The sequence below is a fragment of the Podarcis raffonei genome, chromosome 3 (genome assembly GCF_027172205.1).
Source record: "Podarcis raffonei isolate rPodRaf1 chromosome 3, rPodRaf1.pri, whole genome shotgun sequence".
NCBI lineage: Eukaryota > Metazoa > Chordata > Lepidosauria > Squamata > Lacertidae > Podarcis > Podarcis raffonei.
This window is the reverse complement of record NC_070604.1, coordinates 81,764,266-81,783,905: the sequence shown is the minus strand read 5'-3', so window position 1 is coordinate 81,783,905 and position 19,640 is coordinate 81,764,266. Positions and strand designations below refer to the sequence as shown.

Below are 19,640 nucleotides of genomic sequence, written 5' to 3'. Positions count from 1 at the left end.
ACCACGCTCACAAAGAACCTGCATATAGGAGTGGATTCAGCATGGACTGAAACAAAGGACAGTGATCAGCTCTTCCCTCTGGGGACAAGAAACTGCAAACTCCCCTTTGTCCTCTGGAAAGTATTCATGGGGAGGGGGAAAGGAGGAACCAGCCAGGTGGCAGAATACTCAGGTTACCTCCACAACTCCTCCCTCAACCCCTCCTTTTTGTGATGTATCAATGATGTAGTTGTGATGTAGTTTTAGGGGTGTGGTTTGGGGGATTAGTAGCTAATAAAAGTTGGGGTCTTCTTTTGTTCTGGGCTTCCATCTTGTTTCACCTGGTGGCAGGTGGGAGTCCTGTTGCAACAGTTTTCAATAAAGACCAAGCCTACTAGCTGTTGTTTTGCTCTGGCATTCCTGGCTGGTGTCCTTGTTTTTTTGTCCAAGGGAGCCCTCAGATTTCTCCGTTAACAGCCTTTTAAATCTTCTGTGTTTTACTTAATAGGGAATTAGTGCCGACCCAATCGTGTAAGAGAAGAGGCCGCCACCATCAGATCATCTAGTTGGGCCCAGGGTCCTCCCTGTAAAATTGGTCTGTATTATCCCGATTAGAGAGTGAACATGGGGACAGGGCTTGGGATGGCAAACTTGCTGGCCTAAGGCCACCCAGTTTGCTCATGCTGAACTGAGATTTTAACTTCCTGGCTCCTACATGTTCCTCTAACTGCTAAGCTAAACCCACTCTCAGAAGCAGAGTATTTGCAAATCAAAAGACAAGTCAAAATCAGTTTTTCTCATTACATTTTAGGCTATTCAGACTTTATTTGCATTTACTCATTGCATTCAGGGGTGCTCCACTTCTGCTCTTTATTAGAAAAAAATAATAAACTGTGGCATTACTTGTTTATTGCACTGAAACGAAACGAATCTGGGGCTAATTAGTCATTAGCATTGTAAGCAGGGAAGGAAGTTATTAAAAACATAAGTGAAAATTTAATTGTAGAAGAAATTACTGATACAGAAGGCAACAATCTTAATTATTTCACATGCCTTAATTAGAGGTTCTAGAAGAAACAAGTCTATAAAACTAGTCTCTGAGAATGGTTCATTCATAGTCTTAGATGCAAATGGCAAGTTAATGTTCTCAAGATCTGTGTAAAGGAACAGCATTTTGTAAATAAAATTAAGAGGCCACTGTTCAAAATTTGGGCACCATACACCTGTCTTGGCTATTACACAACCTTGATTCCACTCTTTGAGAACAAACAGAGGTTATGAAGGCTCCACAATATATTGGATTGCCCTATATTGCAACTGAATTATTTGCATAGTGTGAGAAATCTGATTTACTGTCTTGAGATAAGGGTCCCTAGAAGAGATTTCAGAGTAGTTTAAGCAGTAACAGATACCAGGATTAGGTAGTATTATTCACCCAGGCTTTAGAAAAAATGTAAATAATTAACTTTGGACTTCTTTCTATAGTCAGCCACTACAGCCTAAGAATGAAATGTAGTTATTATAATGCTTTTATAAAAGGCTAATAATATTATCTCATGCTAGACACGTGGGTAAAATATGTGTAATTAGAAACAAATTAGTTAAATATGTGAATACATACAGAAGTAGAACCCAGTTTGCAAAGAATTAGCTGGTTAGTTAAAGTCAATTTGTAAAATTCAGGACCCTCGCTGCTTCTTGGCAATTGTTGCCAGGTCCCAGTGCCGCAGAGACATTATAAGTCATAGCTGGCAAAATTCTGGTGAACAGAACTGGCAATTCTGTTGAAGCCCCAGGCTCACTATGCAATGGTGAGATGCAGAGGGCAATCAACATGATTCCTCCTAGGAGTCCTCAGCAACGCCGATGCCCATGCTGCTCCTTGGTTTCCCTGCGGTACTCTAGATGATGAAACAGGCTAGATGACAACTGTAGCAATATGGCACAAAATTTGTGGGGAAGGTGACCAAGCTGACTTTAGAGTGCATGACTGTGCCTACTGTATGGTATTGAGGGCAGCAACTAAATTGTTCTTTTTCACCTCCATTACATCCTCAATTAACTGCACAGCAGTGCTTTTCCAAGTGGTGTGGGGTTTATTAATATCTGCCCCTCTGAATGGGGAGTCCGGAGCCAGCATGGTGTAGTGGTTAAGAGCAGTGGACTCGTAATCTGGTGAACCGAGTTCGCTTCCCCACTTCTCCACATGCAGCTGCTGGGTGACCTTGGGCCAGTCACACTTCTCTGAAGTCTCTCAGCCTCACTCACCTCACAGAGGATTTGTTGTGGGGGAGGAAGGGAAAGGAGAATGTTAGCCGCTTTGAGACTCCTTAAAGGGAGTGAAAGGTGGGATATCAAATCCAAACTCCTCCTCCTCCTCCTCTTCTTCTTCTTGGGTGCCTGCTAAGAAAAATTTGTCAGGCATTTTGAGGATAAAGTTGCTTGCTTCTGTGTAAATTTAAACACCATAGTTGAGACAGATGCACCTGAGATGTCCAGCATGTCTGGTGTTATGGGATCTGTTTCAGCTTTTGAGTCCTGAGGACTCAAGGTGCTTGTGGCTGACTAGGCAACTGCCTCCCTTCTTAGTGCTTGCTTGTCAGTTAATTCAAGTGAGCTGGAGGAGACTGATGTGATGAACGCATCTTTACATCAAGAGGTTCTACTTATTTCCCATATAGAAGCAGTAGTGAAACTGTGCCTTTAAAAGCCAGCTCTGGAGGCTTGCTGCAAAATATCCCCAGGGTGGGGGAATGTGCTCAGCAGGATGGTAGCTGTTCATCTGCAAGTACTTTTGGAGGAAACGGATTATCTGAACACATTCTAGTCTGGGTTCAGGCCTGGCTGTGGGACCAAGTTGCCCTTGGTCACCTTGATGCATGGCTTTTATTAGGAGAAGGCAGGGAGAGTGTGGCCCTGTTGCTTATTCTCAACCTGTGACTTTGGATACCATTGATTGGTAGTATCCTGAGGATAAACTCTGCAGGAGTAGGAGTCACTAGGTTGCAGTGGTTTGGCTCCTACGTAAAAGGATGGTTCCATAAAATGTCATTGGGCTATTGTATCTTGGACAACTGGCAGCTGTGTCATTCCAAAAGGGTTCCATCTGGTTGTTGTTGGCATCTTTCTAACTCGGGAGACAATGGAAGAGTGTGCCTTTGGGGGTAAAGTCAAGACTTTGGAGAGTCACAGCACCTGCTGTGGCTGTAGAGACCAACGCAGGAGAGACATGTTTTGTTGTAGGTGGGGCAGGTGAAGGCATCTGGTTATCATTGCTACATGTGTACCGTGACATTCTTCTCTCTGCGCTCCTAGCGGAGAAGAGCAGTTCCATCTTGCCTCCAAGTTATTTTTACCATGATAATACAAGTAAATGTGAATTAACAGACAATATTTCTTCTAAAAATATTCAGAACCTGCATTTGCTTTTGTGGTAGGAACTTTCTAAGTAACTCATAATTTCATGATTCCAGTGTTTTTCACATAGGTTGGCCCAAGGTCTCACTTGCTCTTAAGTTTTTCACATCTACTTCCTGTAAATCCATCCTACAGAGAGGCCTTGTGATCATGCACATCTTATCCCCTGCTTTGTCTTTTATTTGCTCTCTCTGGGGCAGGGCTAGATCTCCAAGTGTGTTTGTAAAAAGGTTTAAGCACACTGCCGCCTTACTCCTAACCAGGCCTCCGTGGCCTACTCCAAGATAGCTATTAAGGAGAATCAACAAGAAATTGTGATGCTGCAAACCTCTGAAGAGAGTTTCACCACCACAAACACAATTTAGTCAGCAGAATCTTCTTAAATGCAAACTAGAACCCCTAGGATGGAGGGGGAAGTAATACCTTGAATAAACAGAGAAGCATTACAGCATACCTGGAAGTCAACAAACTTATTTTCTAGGAACAATGGGGAAAGAGTGTTCCCAAGTCAAGAGCCTTCACCAGTGCTCTGCTTTTAGTTACAGAAAATCCTTTCAATAACAGCTCCTCTACAGATTTCAAGTCTCAACAAACAACTAGACTGTTTGACTGGTTTGCATAACTTCCTTAATGAAGTCAGATCAAAGTCATATAGTTTTAGAGAATTTTGCTATAAATCAAAACATTTGGTAGGTTCGCATCTGTGCAGACCAAAATATAAGGATCAATGTTAAATATGAACTGATCTCTAATAGTTTTGCCTTCAAAATGTTAGCTATATCACAACTTATTTACTTGAAGCACAACTCTTCCTAGTTTTGTTTACATCTGAATTTATTCGTGAAATTATTTCTATTTTTCGTTTTTAAAAGACTAATAATGCAATTAATAATCATAATATGTTGCCCCTCATTGTTTTGTTCTATAACCTATGCATGTTTACTTGGAAGTGAGTTTTGCTATGTTTCATGGGACTTCCTCCCTAGTTTGTGTTTTCTGTGAACCGCCCTGACACCTCCAGGTATAGGGCAGTATATAAATTCAATAAATAATAATGTTAATACTTCATACTGTAGTTTTTGGCTGGGATCCTATACTTAGTTACCTGGGAATAAATTCTGCTGGACCCAGTGGTTCATGCTTCCTCTGCATAATCTGAAGTTTTCTTATTTTCTTATCCAAACCGATCAACATTTGAAAACTATCTTTTTACAACTTCTGTATTTTCCTAAGTATATAAAGGGATAATATTTTCATAGATAAATTATTTCAACATAAGCCTTTGCTGCAATCTCATGGCAAATACAGAACAACTCCAATGATGTTAATCAACAAGCACCAAGCAAAAGGTTCAGACCTATATGAGTTACACAAGAAGTGCTTAGTTTTCATCTACAACCATCATTGAGATGTAGTCTTTGTAGCGAACATTATTTGTTTCTGGATCCACAGCAGCAGACAACATTTCCTCCATTTCTTCTTGAGTGAAAGGCTCACCTGCAGCAAAAACAGGAATATTTGCAAATGGCTATCTTTATTTATTTATTACTGCTCAACCTTCTCAAGCATTCTTGCTATTTAAGTTTTTTCAATCACACCAAGAATGAAGCACAGACCTGGGTACTTTTTCTTTCATTCCATACACACATAATCATATAACAGATGAACTTGGTGACTTCTTAGCACAATTCAAAGTGCTGGTTTTCACTTTTAATGGCTAGCGATTCAAGTGTCTTTAGGGCCACCTTCCCCCACATGAACCTGCCTGATTATTAAGATCATTCTCAGAAAGGAAAATTAACTACGAACCCCCAAAATTGGGGTCCCCTCCAAACCTGGGCCCTTCTCAGAGGCCCTTTTCTGGGTTCCTGCACTATCAGAGGCAGAGGTGGGAGCTGACCACATATAGCTGTGGAGTCTGCACTTAAGAACAGCAAAAGCATCTTGTCAATATACCTTCTTCAGTCATGTACTTGACCAGCTCATCTTTAGTAAGATGTCCACATTTATTCTGGTCTAAAACCTAAAAAGAATAGAATATAAAGTGTTACTCTTCCTTCTCTTGGTTTAAGTAGTATTTTCCTCCATAAGTGAAATTTAATTGATACAGACCTCAAATGCACGTAAAAGAATATCTTCTGGAATTGGGCGGTACCTGAAATGATTCAATTAAAAAAATACTTAGTGGTGTTATGTATCTCAGTTGTGCCCCAGTCTCTTTGCTGAAGCAGCACCATTGCCCTGCTCTTCTCTTTTAAGAAGAGTATCATTTGTTTTTGCAATCTGGGCTCTGAGAAAGACCTCTAAGCAGAGGTCTATGAATTACTTATGATGATGCTTACTTTGTACTGCTAATTAGGTAAAGTCATTATCCATGCCAATTTTTGTTCTTAGCATATCTTGCCATGGAATTTGCTACCATTTTATTTAAGAGAAAGTCTCTAGAAAGACATACACAATGAAGTCAATACAGTGGAAGAATAGTAGAATCGACATGCCCAGTTTTAAAAACAAATCTATTATATTTTTTTCACAGTGAAGCTTATACTTTAAAACTGATTTTGTCTGTACAGCTTATAAAAGAACCTTGAATAAAATTAGGGGTGTGTGTGTGTGATTATTATTATTATTCGAATTTATATACCGCCCTACACCCGGGGGCCTCAGGGTGGTTCACAGAGTAAAATCAAGATATAAAACCACAAAATACATAATAAAAATAAAAACAACAACCCAATAGCCCACCCTATATAAATATATGCATGACTCAAGTTATATAAACAGGTCCTTTTCTAAATCACCTTCTTTCCGTCAATACTCTAGTCATCATGGGAAGAAATTTTTCCAAACGAATAAACCCAGTTGGTTCTTCTTCTTCTACCTAAAAATAAGAATACATAAGCAAGATGAAATACAGACAAACTGAAAAGAAAACAAGTTTTCTCAAGTTTAAGCTAGCAGATATTTGCAAACATAATAATAAAAGAAAGGCAAATATCTTATCCCTCACATGGATGTATTGAATCCATGGACTGGTGCTGAGAATAGGACATCTGTAGCAGAGGGCAGTCAGATGTGGAGAGCAGACCAGTCCCAATCCTCTCCTTCCTCGCTGATCAGTGACACTGGCCACATACAGATGGCCTTCACACAAAGCAGAGTGCTCAGACATGGGACCACAGAGTATGCATCTGCATGGGCATAATCAGGGTGGGAGTGTATGGTGAAAGTCTGAATCAGTGGATGCTCAAAACAGGAGGAGCAGAATGCCTGCAGAATGTACCACGAACACGTCCCCTTTAAACTACCTTGCACCAATATTAAAAAAAGGAGTTTGGGGTTTCTCTGATGTCAGCATAGGAACAAAGGAAGCTAATTTACACAGAGTCAGACTGTTGGTTTATCTACGCTGATTGGAAGCAACTCCCCAGAGTTTCAGAATGCAGTCTTTCTTAGCTATACCTGGCAGGTCTTGAACTCTGAATCTTTTGTATGCAAAGCATGCACTCTGCAATTGAATTACAACCTGGTCCCCAAATAACTTAGGAATAGTGCTTGCAGTTCCTCGATACAGTATTTCAACTCCCGCTAGATTTGCAACCATTAGCAGGCAGCCTACACGTTAGCACAAATTATACTATGAGAGGCCAGTTATAGATAGATTTCACTTACCTAATACCTGGGTCAGCTGACACCAGTGATATATTACAGTGCAGAAAGCTATCTGATGCCACTTTGCTTTTCTATGTTAGGAAAGTCATGGGAGATTGGTCTCCACATTATACCAGAGCAGACTCTTAAATAGAAATTTTATATAGCAAAATATAATGACTCAATAAAATACACTAAATAAAATACGCTAAATACACTTTGTATTGGCAGACAATCCTATCTCAGTTTGAAAACATGCTGGGAGAATCACTGAGCATTAATAGGATGTGTTCTTATTACTGCCTGGCCTTCTTCCACCTGCCTTGCCCCACCATCCAGTCTCTGCTTCTCAATTTGTATTGTATTATTTTATGCACTGTGACTTGCCGTTGTTTTATTGATTATAGTTTAGAATCTTTTTCTTACAATTGTTAAGAGCGGATTTCTGTTTAATTTTTATATGCTGATATTTAATATTATTCTATACTATTCTAATGGATTGTTGAATATTACTTTATTTGATATAAGTTGCTTATTTTAAAGTTATGTTTTATTATCACATTTTTGTATTGGATTAGATTGTTATAAGGTGTACATTCTTTGTTTCTTCAGCTTGTAAATCACTTTGGGTATTGTAAAATAGAAATATGGTATACAAATTAAAAGTGATGATGATGATGAAAATTAAGATTCTAACAAGGATACTAAGATGATTCTAACAATTATATAGGTTAAAGCTTGTTGTTTTAAACATATTGTTTGTTGACATCCAATTTGTTCATTATCATAATACTCCCAAGACTACAGGAGACAAGCAACAGTGGGCATTTTCAGTAACTCAACATTGTCCTCTAGTGGTAACAGTACATTTGTGCAAAACACTGCTCCTTCAAAACAGAATTTTTGAAAGAATAAAATGTTATTATATGAAATTGTTTACACTGAAGCAGTTATTTCTCTTGGAAGAAGGAAACCATCCATGAAGAACAGGATACCATTCATAGTCAAGATCAGAAAAGAACAGAGGAAGTCTAGTGACAATGTGTAGAATAGACCTCTAGTTAAGGAATTGTTACAGAAGTGCTTTATCCACAAAAGTAAAGTTATACTTCTAAGACCTATTGACTGCATTCATTATTGATACAGTAGCCTGTAGCATTACCAAGCCATTATTTTACTTCATCAATTTCACAGTTGAGTATTTCCTGAAAACTGGTATTTACTACACAGGAGCAATTTGATTAGACAGTCCTGAGGTTAAAGTCATTAGCCCTATCTGGGCATTTGGTCTTGTCAGGTATAAACAAAGGTGCAAGGAGAGTGAGGGTGCACAGCCCTTGTGAGAATTTTAATTTTAATTTAATTCTCACAAGGGTTTCCACCACAGATAAGGTTCCCTGCTTCAGTCTTTTTGCTCTCACACTCATGGAGGGCTCTGAACTGTGCACAAATGATGCACTTTAGGTATGGGTATAAAGGCAGTTCCTCCATATGGTATTTCTAACTTTTGTTAATTTAGAGAGATCAGATTTCCTGTATAAAATGACAGAACTTAAAAAACACATAAAGTACCTCTGCAATCATATCATGTAGATCCCCTTCACTTGGGCAGCATCCTAATGACCTAATGATTGTACCAATCTCCCTAAAAGAAAGAATGTATTTGTTAATAAATCTACAGTGCAAAACAAATCTTTAGCAGCTACAGTTGTGGGCAATTCCTCTTTTACCCAGCAGCTCCCCATAGCCTACCTAAACATACCCTACTTACATTGCTTAGAAGCTGGCCAGAATATCATACCATTCAACATTGGAGTTAACGCTTTATTAGCAAAAACATGATCTTTACAGACTTGGATTTGTGTCAGGCCTAATGAGTGCAGCAGGTCGTAGGCCTTACCCCATGAAATCAGTTGTCTAGACTAAAGGTCCCCCCCCCTCCCCTCAGCCATCTATGTCCCCTTTTCTCCAGGCTTTTTCCAAGCAATCAGAGACTGCACCTCCTTGTCTGCATCTGCTCCTCCTGCTTCATGCCTTTTCTGGCTCTAGGAGTCAGTGGGAAGGGGAGTTGGTCTCAACAGAAGAGACACCAGTGACTCATCACCAGCCTGACTCATCTCTGTTTCTTGACCTCCCTCATCCCACTCACCTGCTTTAGCTTCTGCCTCTGATTCTGGACTTCTCTCTGCCACAGTTTCTCCCAGCTCACTAAGACCTGTTACCTCTTCAGCTTCTGACACCTTCTCTTTTCCCTCTAATCACTCATTGTTATCCCACCACCACTCCCTGGGCTCTGAGCCTTCTTCCCTTGGTGGTTTCCCAGCTGGTTCCTCCCACCATTCTTCTGTGTCCAACCAGTTCATGACAGGTTCTGACTCCTGATCCTCCAGAGAGGATTTTTAGGGGGCACAGACAGCTGCAGGGGGAAGAAGAGAACAGGAAACTTCCCTTGCATATTTTATTTGTTTGTTTGTCTGTTTGTTTGTCTATTTATTCTTTGTTTATTAAATTTCTATACCACCCTTCATCCAATGATCCCAGGGTGGTTTACAACATAAAAGCACAGACATACATAACATAGTAACAAACAAATACCTCCCATCCTACAGTGACTAGATACCTAAAATTACTTCAAATTTAGTCGGTGCTCTTGAGACCAGAGATACAAGCCTAGTGGCTAATTAAACATGTACCAGCAGCTCTCTTTAGTAAAAAAAATAAAGATGAAATCAAGGAACTGTGCTTATTGAGAAAGTGTTGCAAGATTTTGGGCATGTGTATCCTTCAAAGAAAAGTAAAGAAGATACAGCAATCCTTTTTTTTTTCCTTTGCATGTCTGTATGGAAACAAAACAATTCTACAGGATGATGCTATAACCCAATTAAGTTCCTGTTGTAGGAGACAACCGCTATAAAACAGTCTAAGAGTCTTTTGTCAATTTATGAACTATTTATTATAATGCCATAATAAATATTATTTTCATCTTTAAGGTACCACAAGACTCTAATGCTGTAGCTTTTGCTGTGGCTAACCTTTCTAGAAACTGAAATAGCTAAAAAGGCATCCTATACAGTTCCGTCATCCTTGCCTCCGAAACACTTTACAAATGCCTTTAAGTTTGTGCTGATGCCAGAAGTATTCCAAGAGTACTTCAGATAAGGCAAAGGGAAACTACCAGCTGCCTAGTCCCCACCTCCATCCACTCATTGCCCCCAAAAAGCCACTGTATAGTTCGGGAGCTTCCCCAGAGTGCTGGCAAGGCAGTGTCAATGGCAGCTGCTGCTGCCTCAAAAGGAGTGAGGCTAATTCACAAGCCCTAGGGCAAATGTACAGTGGTACCTCAGGCGCTTCAGTTTACAGATGCTTCAGGTTACAGACTCCGCTAATCCAAAAATAGTACCTCGGATTAAGAACTTTGCTTCAGGATAAGAACAGAAATCGCGCAGCGGCGGCGCGGAGACAGCGGGAGGCCCCATTAGCTAAAGTGGTACCTCAGGTTAAGAACAGTTTCAGCTTAAGAACGGACCTCCAGAATGAATTAAGTTCTTAACCTGAGGTTCCACTGTATACCAATATACACCAACTCTGGTTTCTTGCACTCTAAAACACTGTTACATTGTAATAGTTCTGAAAGAAGATCTTCCAGACCTGACATCCACAGTTTTATTACACTCATGGTCAAACACCTCAAAGGCCTCGGTGATCTTCTTATGGATTTCAGTTATTGCAGACTCTGCAAAATGAAACAATAATGAATGTGTTATATATAATTTCTCTTGTCCACAGTATGACAAGATCTTTCTTATAACCAACCAAAGTGTCATAAAACAGTGAGGAATCTTCTGAGTTCTCTGTAATTCTTTATCAGATAAGGCATTTAGCAAAACATATTATTTATAAGTTTTGTTTGTTTACTTTGTGTGTTGTGAGCTGCTCTGAAAACAATTTCCTTTGTGTGAAGGCAGTATATCAAGTAAAACAGATAGTCGGTGAAATGTAATTGAAATTTCTCAATCCGCTTTCTTTGAATCTGTCCCTTTAATCATTTCTGAAAAACTCCAATTGGTAATGACATTTCGGAAAGATGTTGCCTCCCTCATCCTAGTCATCTTAGGGCTAAACTAAATGCATTTTCACATCTCTAACCCTGGAAAGCATGATTTTTTTAAAAATCAAAAATCTGGGCATTGATGTTTGGGGGTTTTAAACATTTGCCCCGCCACAGTCCCAAGCAGAACCAGAGTCCGTCCCCTGCTCCATCAGCTATTTGCAGTGGAAGGCAAGCTCCTGTTGGTAGTAATGGGAGCCTTCCTCACAGTGGAAAATAGCACATCCCCATAGCTGATTCAGATCAAACCATGGCAACTGGTGTCTGTCACACCACAGACCACATCCAGTTACCTACACACCAGCTATTTATTCATTTATTAAAATGCATTTTAGGTCTAAAGGCATAAAAGATCTGCATGCATACTTACTGAAGATTTTGATATAAATACATTTTCATGACAAGGGTGCTGAATATACTAATTAACCAGGATAGGTTGACACTGGATTGTACCCAACTAAGTTCTACTCAGAAGAGACCCGGTGAAATTAACGAACCTAAGTTAGCCATGTCTATTAATGTTAATGGATCTGTTCGGAGTAGTACTAGCACTAGCTACTCTATTGCAAGTTACAGTGAAGGATAATTTACAGCACCATGCTAATGATGTCTACTCAGAAGCAGGTCTTGTTGAATTCAGTGGAACTTGAATTCAGGTAAGTGGGGTTAGGATTGCACCCTTACTGCTGATTGAGGACATCTTTGTACAAGGAAGGTTTGGAGTGTTTTGTCCATTTTCTTTAAGTGGTTATATGCTAGAAGTCAAAGCCTGTTGAACAGTTGTGTTTTTGAGAATACACTGGAATACTGATTAAGATGCATTTGGCTAATACTGCATTTGGCTAATACTGTAACACAGCATATTAGAACTGGCCTAAGAATTTAATAGTAGTGTTTATACATTTATTATTTGTTCATTTCCTTGCAATAAAGAACATTGTATATTCTATATACATTTTTCTTAATTTATTTATTTTTTGGCTACGATGTGTGTGGTTTTTTAGCTTGATAGTAAGCGGTGAAATTATTCATACTTACTTCCAGAACTATAGACCTTTTATTCACAGCATTTTAAACTTGATAATTAAATGGTAGCTTTATAATGAGTTTTAATTTAACATGATTATTTGTCATGGTATAAACTATGCAAATTGCATTAATTCACATAGGTTGCAACCCTAATAAAATATTATCAGCAGTGGTCCCAGATATTTGGGAAATTTTAGGTGACTCTTAGTAAGTTATATTGGTTCCATCTCTTTGAGAATAGGGAAGGCAGGAATTTTCAGATCAGCTTTTCTGACTGTTCTCAGCAGTACCCAGTAGTTTTATGCTATTCCCTTGCATAAGGTAAAAGACCCCTGGACGCTTCAGGCTGAGGGTGCCAGTGTTTACAGTTAGTTTTCCAGGTCATGTGGCCAGCATGACTAAACTGCTTCTGGCGCAATGGGACACCATGACGAGTGCCAGAGTGCATGGAAACATTGTTTAGCTTGGATAATAATAATGACAGTACCCCAACTGGTAAAGAGAATAAACCAGACAGCTGATGGGGGGGGGGAATCTAACTTAACTCTGAAATGTGACAGACCATGTTGTATTCTTTTTCCATGTTAATTTTCAGAATAAGGACTTCCAGAATGGTAGCCATGTCCATCTGTTGCAGCAAAACCAACAAAGAATCTTGTGGCAGCTTTCAAATTTAGCAAATGCATTGTAGCATATGCTTTCAGGGATCACAGGGTGCTCATAGCATAATAAATTCACTCTATGTGGGCCGACTCTTGGTGTTGGTCCAGAGGCTGCAGCAGTGGCTACAGTAGGTTCATTCGGGCACAAACTACACTCTGCTTGTAGGATTTGCAATGGCTGCCAATTTGCTACTGGTCCAAGTTCAAGGTGTTGGCACTAGCCTATAAGGCCCTATACAGCTCAGGATCAGGTTACTTGAGAGATGGCGTTATAACCTCAGCAGATCACTGCAATCCTTGGGAGAGTTTCTCCTGCAAGTTTCATACATCTCAGAAACCGCTCTGCAGTAACTCAGAGTAGGGCTTTTAGTGTGGTTGCCTCTGTTCTGTGGAACAGCATTCCCAACAGCTCAGGACTCAGATTTCTTAGTTTACTCCTGTCTTCACAGCACAGCAACCTCTTGAGGTGGAGCAACTCCTGTTTCCATGGTGCACTGGGCTCTTGAGGCAAAGCAGTGATCCTAAAGCATTCATAAGCACTTACAGTGAAGGAACTGCTACTAAACTCAGCAGAGCTAACATGAGAATAGTTAGGAATACATGATTTCAGTCCAAACTAACAAAAATGTATGAACTGCAAAAAACTTGCACTACTTTTACTTGCAAATGCAATTTCATTTGATCGAAATGGACCGCCCATGGGAGCAAATATATGTACGTTTGGGTATTTCTGCCAGTAACCAACAAGGCAAATAAATGCAGTATTGGATGTAAGGATATAGCCATGCCTGGCAATGTTCACAAGACAAATTTGTGACCCAATTCAAGATTCTACACCATGGACTGATACTTGTGCACTATCAACAGGGGCAAGTCACCATATGTCCTCTTTTTCCAGGACATGTCCTCTTTTTCATGGGTATGTAAAATGAGAGTCGTCATAGCGATCCATTGTTAAAAGTAGAAGTCTGCAAATGTGTCCTCTTTTTTGCTCTTCAGAATATGGCAACCCTAGTTAGAGAAACCTTACTTTACATGTCACAAAAGCCATTTTACCTTTCTGAAATAAAAAAAAAGTATGATATATGCCTAATAATAGTCATTGCCTTAAACATTGCAACTGAGAGCATAATAAACATGACAACTGATGAAATGGCTCATGGTTGAGCCATTCATCATATGTCTATGAGAATATCTCCACAATTAAAAGAGTACTAACTTATCAGCAGTCTCACTGAGTTCAAGATTATTGTAGACAAAATGTTTTGTATATCAAAACCTTGATCAAAATGACATACAAAGAATATTTCAAGGTAATAAGACTCAAGAGATGCTTTAACCTTGAAAGCTCTTGGAAACTGTGCATGACAATACCCTGAAGATTAATTATTAGTCAATACTGTGACTGTTATTGCTCAGAGAGAGACAAAGAACATCTACTGAAATTTCTAATTTATACCGGAGCATCGGTTCACAGAATAAAAAGTAGGACCAAGACTTGTGTATCATATAATTCTGAAAGTGAGCTTTTAGGGAAATGCTGTTTACCACATTTCTGAGAACCAGTCATCAAATCAATTTATAAAAAAAGCTTTTATCTTTCTTGTGTTCAGCTTTTTTATTGGCAATATCCAACAGAAGACTAGATCATTCCTGAAGTCTTCTGAAATATTAAATAATTGCTGGGGAGAAGTGTGGAAATTTCCCATCTTCCTAATATTTAAAGTTTTCAGCTAAGAAGTTATAACACCAAACAAGGTGAATCACTACCATGCACACACTCTGTTAATCAGCTGTATAGGGCACCTATTTTAGATAGGGAATTTAGAGAAGATTATGTATGCATGTTTATACACCTTTTAAATAAGTGGCAATTAAACACTTAAATTTAAATCTTATATAAATCAATGGGATTTACAACTTGAGCCTAACCCAAGTTAGGCTTGGCCAAGGGGGGGGGCAGGGGGCAGCTCCCCCCCAATCAAGTAAATCAGTAAAAATACTTAACTGAGGTCCTGCGCTTCCCTCCGCAACATTCAGCCTGGCTACGCCCATAGCCTAACCCAGTGTATTTTATTTTTGCTATACAAATATGCCCACTAAACCTACTAACCGACAAAAAAGAATTTATAGCCCACCAAATCACACATGCTAATGTAGATTTCGGTAGGTATCTGTCTCAGGAGAAAATGGAAGAGTGCACCTTTGAGGGTGAAGTCAAACCACTGGAGAGTTACAGCACCTCCTGTGGCTGTAGGGACTGATATGGGGGAGACATGTTTTGTTGCAGCTGGGGCGGATGGGAATACACTGTTGTTATGCTGGGCAAAACATGTAGCTACTTTCAGCCCTGGAGAAATGTAATATGTGACACGACTGTCCAAAAAGGGCATCTATTTATTGCATACAGTGGTACCTCGGGATGCGAACGGGATCCATTCCGGAGCCCCATTCGCATCCTGAAGCAAACGCGGGCCGCGTTTCACCGCTTCCACGCATGTGTGTGATGTCATTTTGACCGTCTGCGCATGCGCGCACGACGAAATGCTCTCCGTTACTTCCGAGTCACCACAGAGCGCAACCCAAAAATACTTAAGTATTGAAGCACATTTATCCCGAAGTATGGCTGTACAGATAAATGTGAATTAATGTGAAACGCCTCTGACATAAGTAATAATATTTATTATTTATGCCCCACCCCGTCTGACTGGGTTTCCCCAGCAAACTGAATTGTGCCCTGCTTATAAAAAGCACATTATATTTTTAATGCTGATGATTTTGTTAAGCAAAATAAAACTATATGGGATAGCTCAGTTGGGAGGGAATGAGACTCTTAATCTCACAGTTGTGCCCGTGTTGGGGAAAAGATTCCTGGGTTGCCATGGGCTGGATAAGATGATATTGTGGGGAGGTCCCTTCAAACTCTTACGATTCTGGGAAATATGGGAAATGTGTGCGTCAAGCAGTTAAAGAGCTGAAGAAATTGCGTGTGACAGTGTGAAGGCAGCGGACCAATATTTCCAGCGCGGGATGTGAAGCAAGTTTCGCATTTAGGCAGTTCTGCAACACCCACATTTTGGGGCTGCTCTCAAAAGGCATCCTGCTGAATTCTTCTGCCATGTTGGAGATGAACGTGCCATCTTGCAGGGTGGAAGGGAGGCAGGCGTGCGCGTAGACCCAGCGGGGCTCCGACCCGCCCGCCCAGCCTGTGTTTTCTGGGCTTCACTACTACTCCGCAAGACAAAGCCTAAGGATAGCACAGGGGATAAAGGCCGAGAGAATCAGCCAGCTGCTTTTCCTCAGCCTCCCGGAGGCTTTGCCCTTACCCGCTGCAGCGGCTTCCTTGTCCTCAGTCGCCATGCTGTTTCCTTAGCGGTTGCCATGGAGACACTGGAGCTTCACAGGCCTTCTCCCTCTCCAGCGCCTCCGTGGTGGCAACGCGCACAGGCGGATTCCTGTGTGTCGGTCCGTTCCTACGTGTTCTTGCATTGCGGTGCTCTCGTAGGAGAGGGTGCTTAAGAAAGCGGGCATGGGGAAATATCAGGAAACAAATGCACGGGGAGCAGTTTGAAATGCGCTGTGTTTCTTGTTCCTATGTATATCGTACACATAGCGGCTGCATTACATTGCACTGCTTGCGTAAAGTGCTCTCCAGTTCCAAAGCAATATGCGCGCGCGCACTTTCTCACACGCACACTTTATGCTCTCAGGCCCAAGGTACGGGTTTGCTAGAAGGGAGGGCAAGAAGGTCTAGCAGAAGGGGGAGAAGGGCATTTTTAGAGACTTTTTTCTAATCACCTTAGCATAAGTGTGCTGTAAGAAAAAACAAAACCAAACCCCACTTTACGTAAGTTGTCATTTTGCAGGAGAAGGGAAAAAACCCCACCAACACTGAGCCCCATGCACACTGACTTGACCAGCTGCAGAGGAGGGATGTTCTGGTTCTTTGCTGGCGGAAACCTCCTTGGCAGCATCGACAAGCTGTTTGAAGTATGATTTAATTCAGAAGCATGTGCCCAAATAACAATAATATAAATTTTCTCCCTAACTCGGCATACTATCTTTTTCTCAGTCAAAAGCTCTGGGTCTTTTATAGCTGATGAACACACAGAAATTCAATCTTGGTTGCACTCCTAGACATAGAAGTAAGTGTTGTTAAGGTCAATTGGACTTACCACCAGGTAAGTGTATATAGCAGGGATGGGCAGAAAGTAGATTTGTATTTACTGACAGATTTCTGGGTGATTTCCAGTTGATCCGTGAGGATTTCTGACTCCCAGTTATTTAGCAACAGTAGCAAATGTAGCAAAAAACAGTAGCAAAAAACTAAGATCATGGCCACGGGCCCCATCACCTCCTGGCAAATAGAAGGGGAAGAAATGGAGGCAGTGAGAGATTTTACTTTCTTGGGTTCCATGATCACAGCAGTCACAAAATTAAAAGACACCTGCTTCTTGGGAGAAAAGCAATGACAAACCTAGAGAGCATCTTAAAAAGCAGAGACATCACCTTGCCAACAAAGGTCCATATTGTTAAAGCTATGGTTTTCCCAGGAGTGATGTATGGAAGTGAGAGCTGGACCATAAAGAAGGCTGATTGCCGAAGAATTAGTGCTTTTGAATTATGGTGCTGGAGGAGACTCTTGCGAGTCCCATGGACTGCAAGAAGATCAAACCTATCCATTCTGAAGGAAATCAGCCCTGAGTGTTCACTGGAAGGACAGATCCTGAAGCTGAGGCTCCAATATTTTGGCCACATCATGCGAAGAGAAGACTCCCTGGAAATGACCCTGGTGCTGGGAAAGATGGAGGGCACAAGGAGAAGGGGATGACAGAGGACGAGATGGTTGGACAGTGTTCTCAAAGCTACCAAAATGAGTTTGACCAAACTGCGGGAGACAGTGGAAGACAGGAGTGTCTGGCGTGCTCTGGTCCATGGGGTCACGAAGAGTCGGACACGACTAAACAACAACAACAACAAGCAAATGAATGACTCCCCCTTCCATCTTTTTATTGCTGAAATGAAGCTTGGGGTAAGCAGGGGTGGATTTTTATGTGAAAGAGTTGTGAGCTCTATGCAGTTCTGGTACTAAAATTCCTGTGCTCAGTTTTTTAATTCTATTGCTACAGTCCTAGCCCCACTTAACCTGGGATTAAGCCACATTGAATTCAATAGGAGTTACTTGTGAGTAGACATGGCTAGAATGGCACTGTTAGTATATTGACTTTTGTACCAAATTCTGGATGGTGCCTCTCATGGTTTTAGTAAAAATAAAAATAAAATAGTAGATCCTGGAAGCCTGAACTCTGATGTCCATGGCAGAATCCTGAGTGTTGATGCTGCTCAAATCAGTCTGGAAGCTACATACTTTGGATGCCATACTGTCTAATCTCATATATATATGGAGTCTGCTATAGTTCTTCAGACTGAGGAACATGCACACTGTAAATAGATAATTATTATTAAGATCTTCCATTGTAAACAGGTGGTAAGATTGTGCCCAGACTCAAAACAGGGATGGGGAATGCTGCACCCCTTGTGTTACTAGAGAGCTTATTTTTCATCTAGATCTCAGCTCACTTTCTTTCTTTGCCCATTTCAAATGCAAAACTGCTGTTTCTCATACCCTTCTCTCCAGGGCACAGGTCTGTGCCTCATTCATTCAGATGAATTGCCCATTCAGGAAATATCCACAGTCATTAAGAAACATTAGGACTCTTTTGTTAAAGATGCTGGCTATTCAGTGATCAGGCCAGTCAAATTCACAGCAGTTTGCCCTCACAGAAAACATTTGCAACTATGCTGAAATAAGTTGCTATGATAGCCAAAATGACTGGCTCCAATTTTCCTAAGGAAAAGACTCCTAAAAAGATTTACAATTAAAGATTTAAGAATGAAACACACAAGAGCATTCACTGGGTAAGTAATCCACGTATTACAAAGGTATTTCCTCATCACCAATAAATGGTTTCCCTTCAGTCAGACTTTCAATATTAGCAGGACAAAAGGTGATGCTTGCCTCTTTACCCAGGTACATGCTGTTTTGCATGAAGAGAACATTCCTTTCAGGCTTGCAGCTTCATAGTCCTCACAAACAAGTTATAAAGTTGTTCTTTATACAACTTTATACAAGCTGCCACCGCCCCCACCCAGCTCCCTCCTCCACATTTTAGATGATTTGGCATGCTTGAGACAATTCTGCTTTGTAACATTCATCTCTTCCAGTAACCCACCTAAATAAATAGAAGACTATAGCAGATAGAACCTTTTAGAAGAAATTTATTATCTTTCCTAAATAATCATAAAATTTAATCCCTCTTGAGCTGTGCTTCTCTTTGTCCCAAAGCTGAGTAAAACCCCAGGTCTGTAGAGATTCCTGCTGCTTAGCAAAGGGTCTGGAGAAACATTTCCCATGAATATCAAATGGACATTCTGATCAAATTCTCATTCTTTCTTTTTTCTCTCTCTCTCTTTCTTTCTTTCATTCATTCTTTCATTCTTTTTTTTGCTGCTCATTTATTGGAACAGTATCTGCCTAGCACTATGGTCCAAACTGTGGTTGTAAGGCTGGTCACATCTGAGGGTATATCCTATTAGATTAGCAAAGCTTTTCGGTATAACCCTCATTTCTGTCCATCATCCTAGGTACTTATACTGGTAAAGACTTCAAATCCTAAGAGTTGGATTCCTCTGTCTATTTTTCTCCTGTAAGCTGTGGGCTTCCTGTTTGCTGCCACTGGAAGACCTCTCCCTCTCTGTTGCTCTAATTACATTCACATCCTGCTTTTTCTTCA

The 19,640-nt window shown here is 40.6% G+C and overlaps 1 protein-coding gene across 2 annotated transcripts; it reads right to left on the bottom strand.

Moving 5' to 3' along the window:
* Positions 1-779: 779 nt before the first annotated feature.
* Positions 780-16,269, bottom strand: EFCAB2 (EF-hand calcium binding domain 2). Of its 2 annotated transcripts, XM_053382709.1 has the most exons (7): positions 16,173-16,269; positions 10,696-10,780; positions 8,620-8,692; positions 6,198-6,277; positions 5,509-5,551; positions 5,353-5,419; positions 780-4,893 (listed from the first exon to the last, which is right to left on the bottom strand). In XM_053382709.1, the coding sequence occupies exons 1-7, from the start codon at positions 16,204-16,206 to the stop codon at positions 4,778-4,780; spliced, it is 498 nt and encodes a 165-aa protein (XP_053238684.1). In that variant the 5' UTR covers positions 16,207-16,269; the 3' UTR covers positions 780-4,777. The 2 variants fall into 2 exon arrangements, with proteins under 2 accessions (XP_053238684.1, XP_053238685.1); XM_053382710.1 differs by lacking the exon at positions 5,353-5,419.
* Between the last annotated feature and the right edge of the window lie 3,371 nt (positions 16,270-19,640).

Coding starts and splice junctions, on each gene's coding strand:
- EFCAB2 (XM_053382709.1), bottom strand. CDS start 16,206: ATGGCGACTGAGGACAAGGAAGCCGCTGCAGCGG. Junction 10,781..16,172: donor CAAGGAAGCCGCTGCAGCGG/GTAAGGGCAAAG, acceptor TTCATTTTGCAG/AGTCTGCAATAACTGAAATC. Junction 8,693..10,695: donor AATAAAACTGTGGATGTCAG/GTCTGGAAGATC, acceptor TCTTTCTTTTAG/GGAGATTGGTACAATCATTA.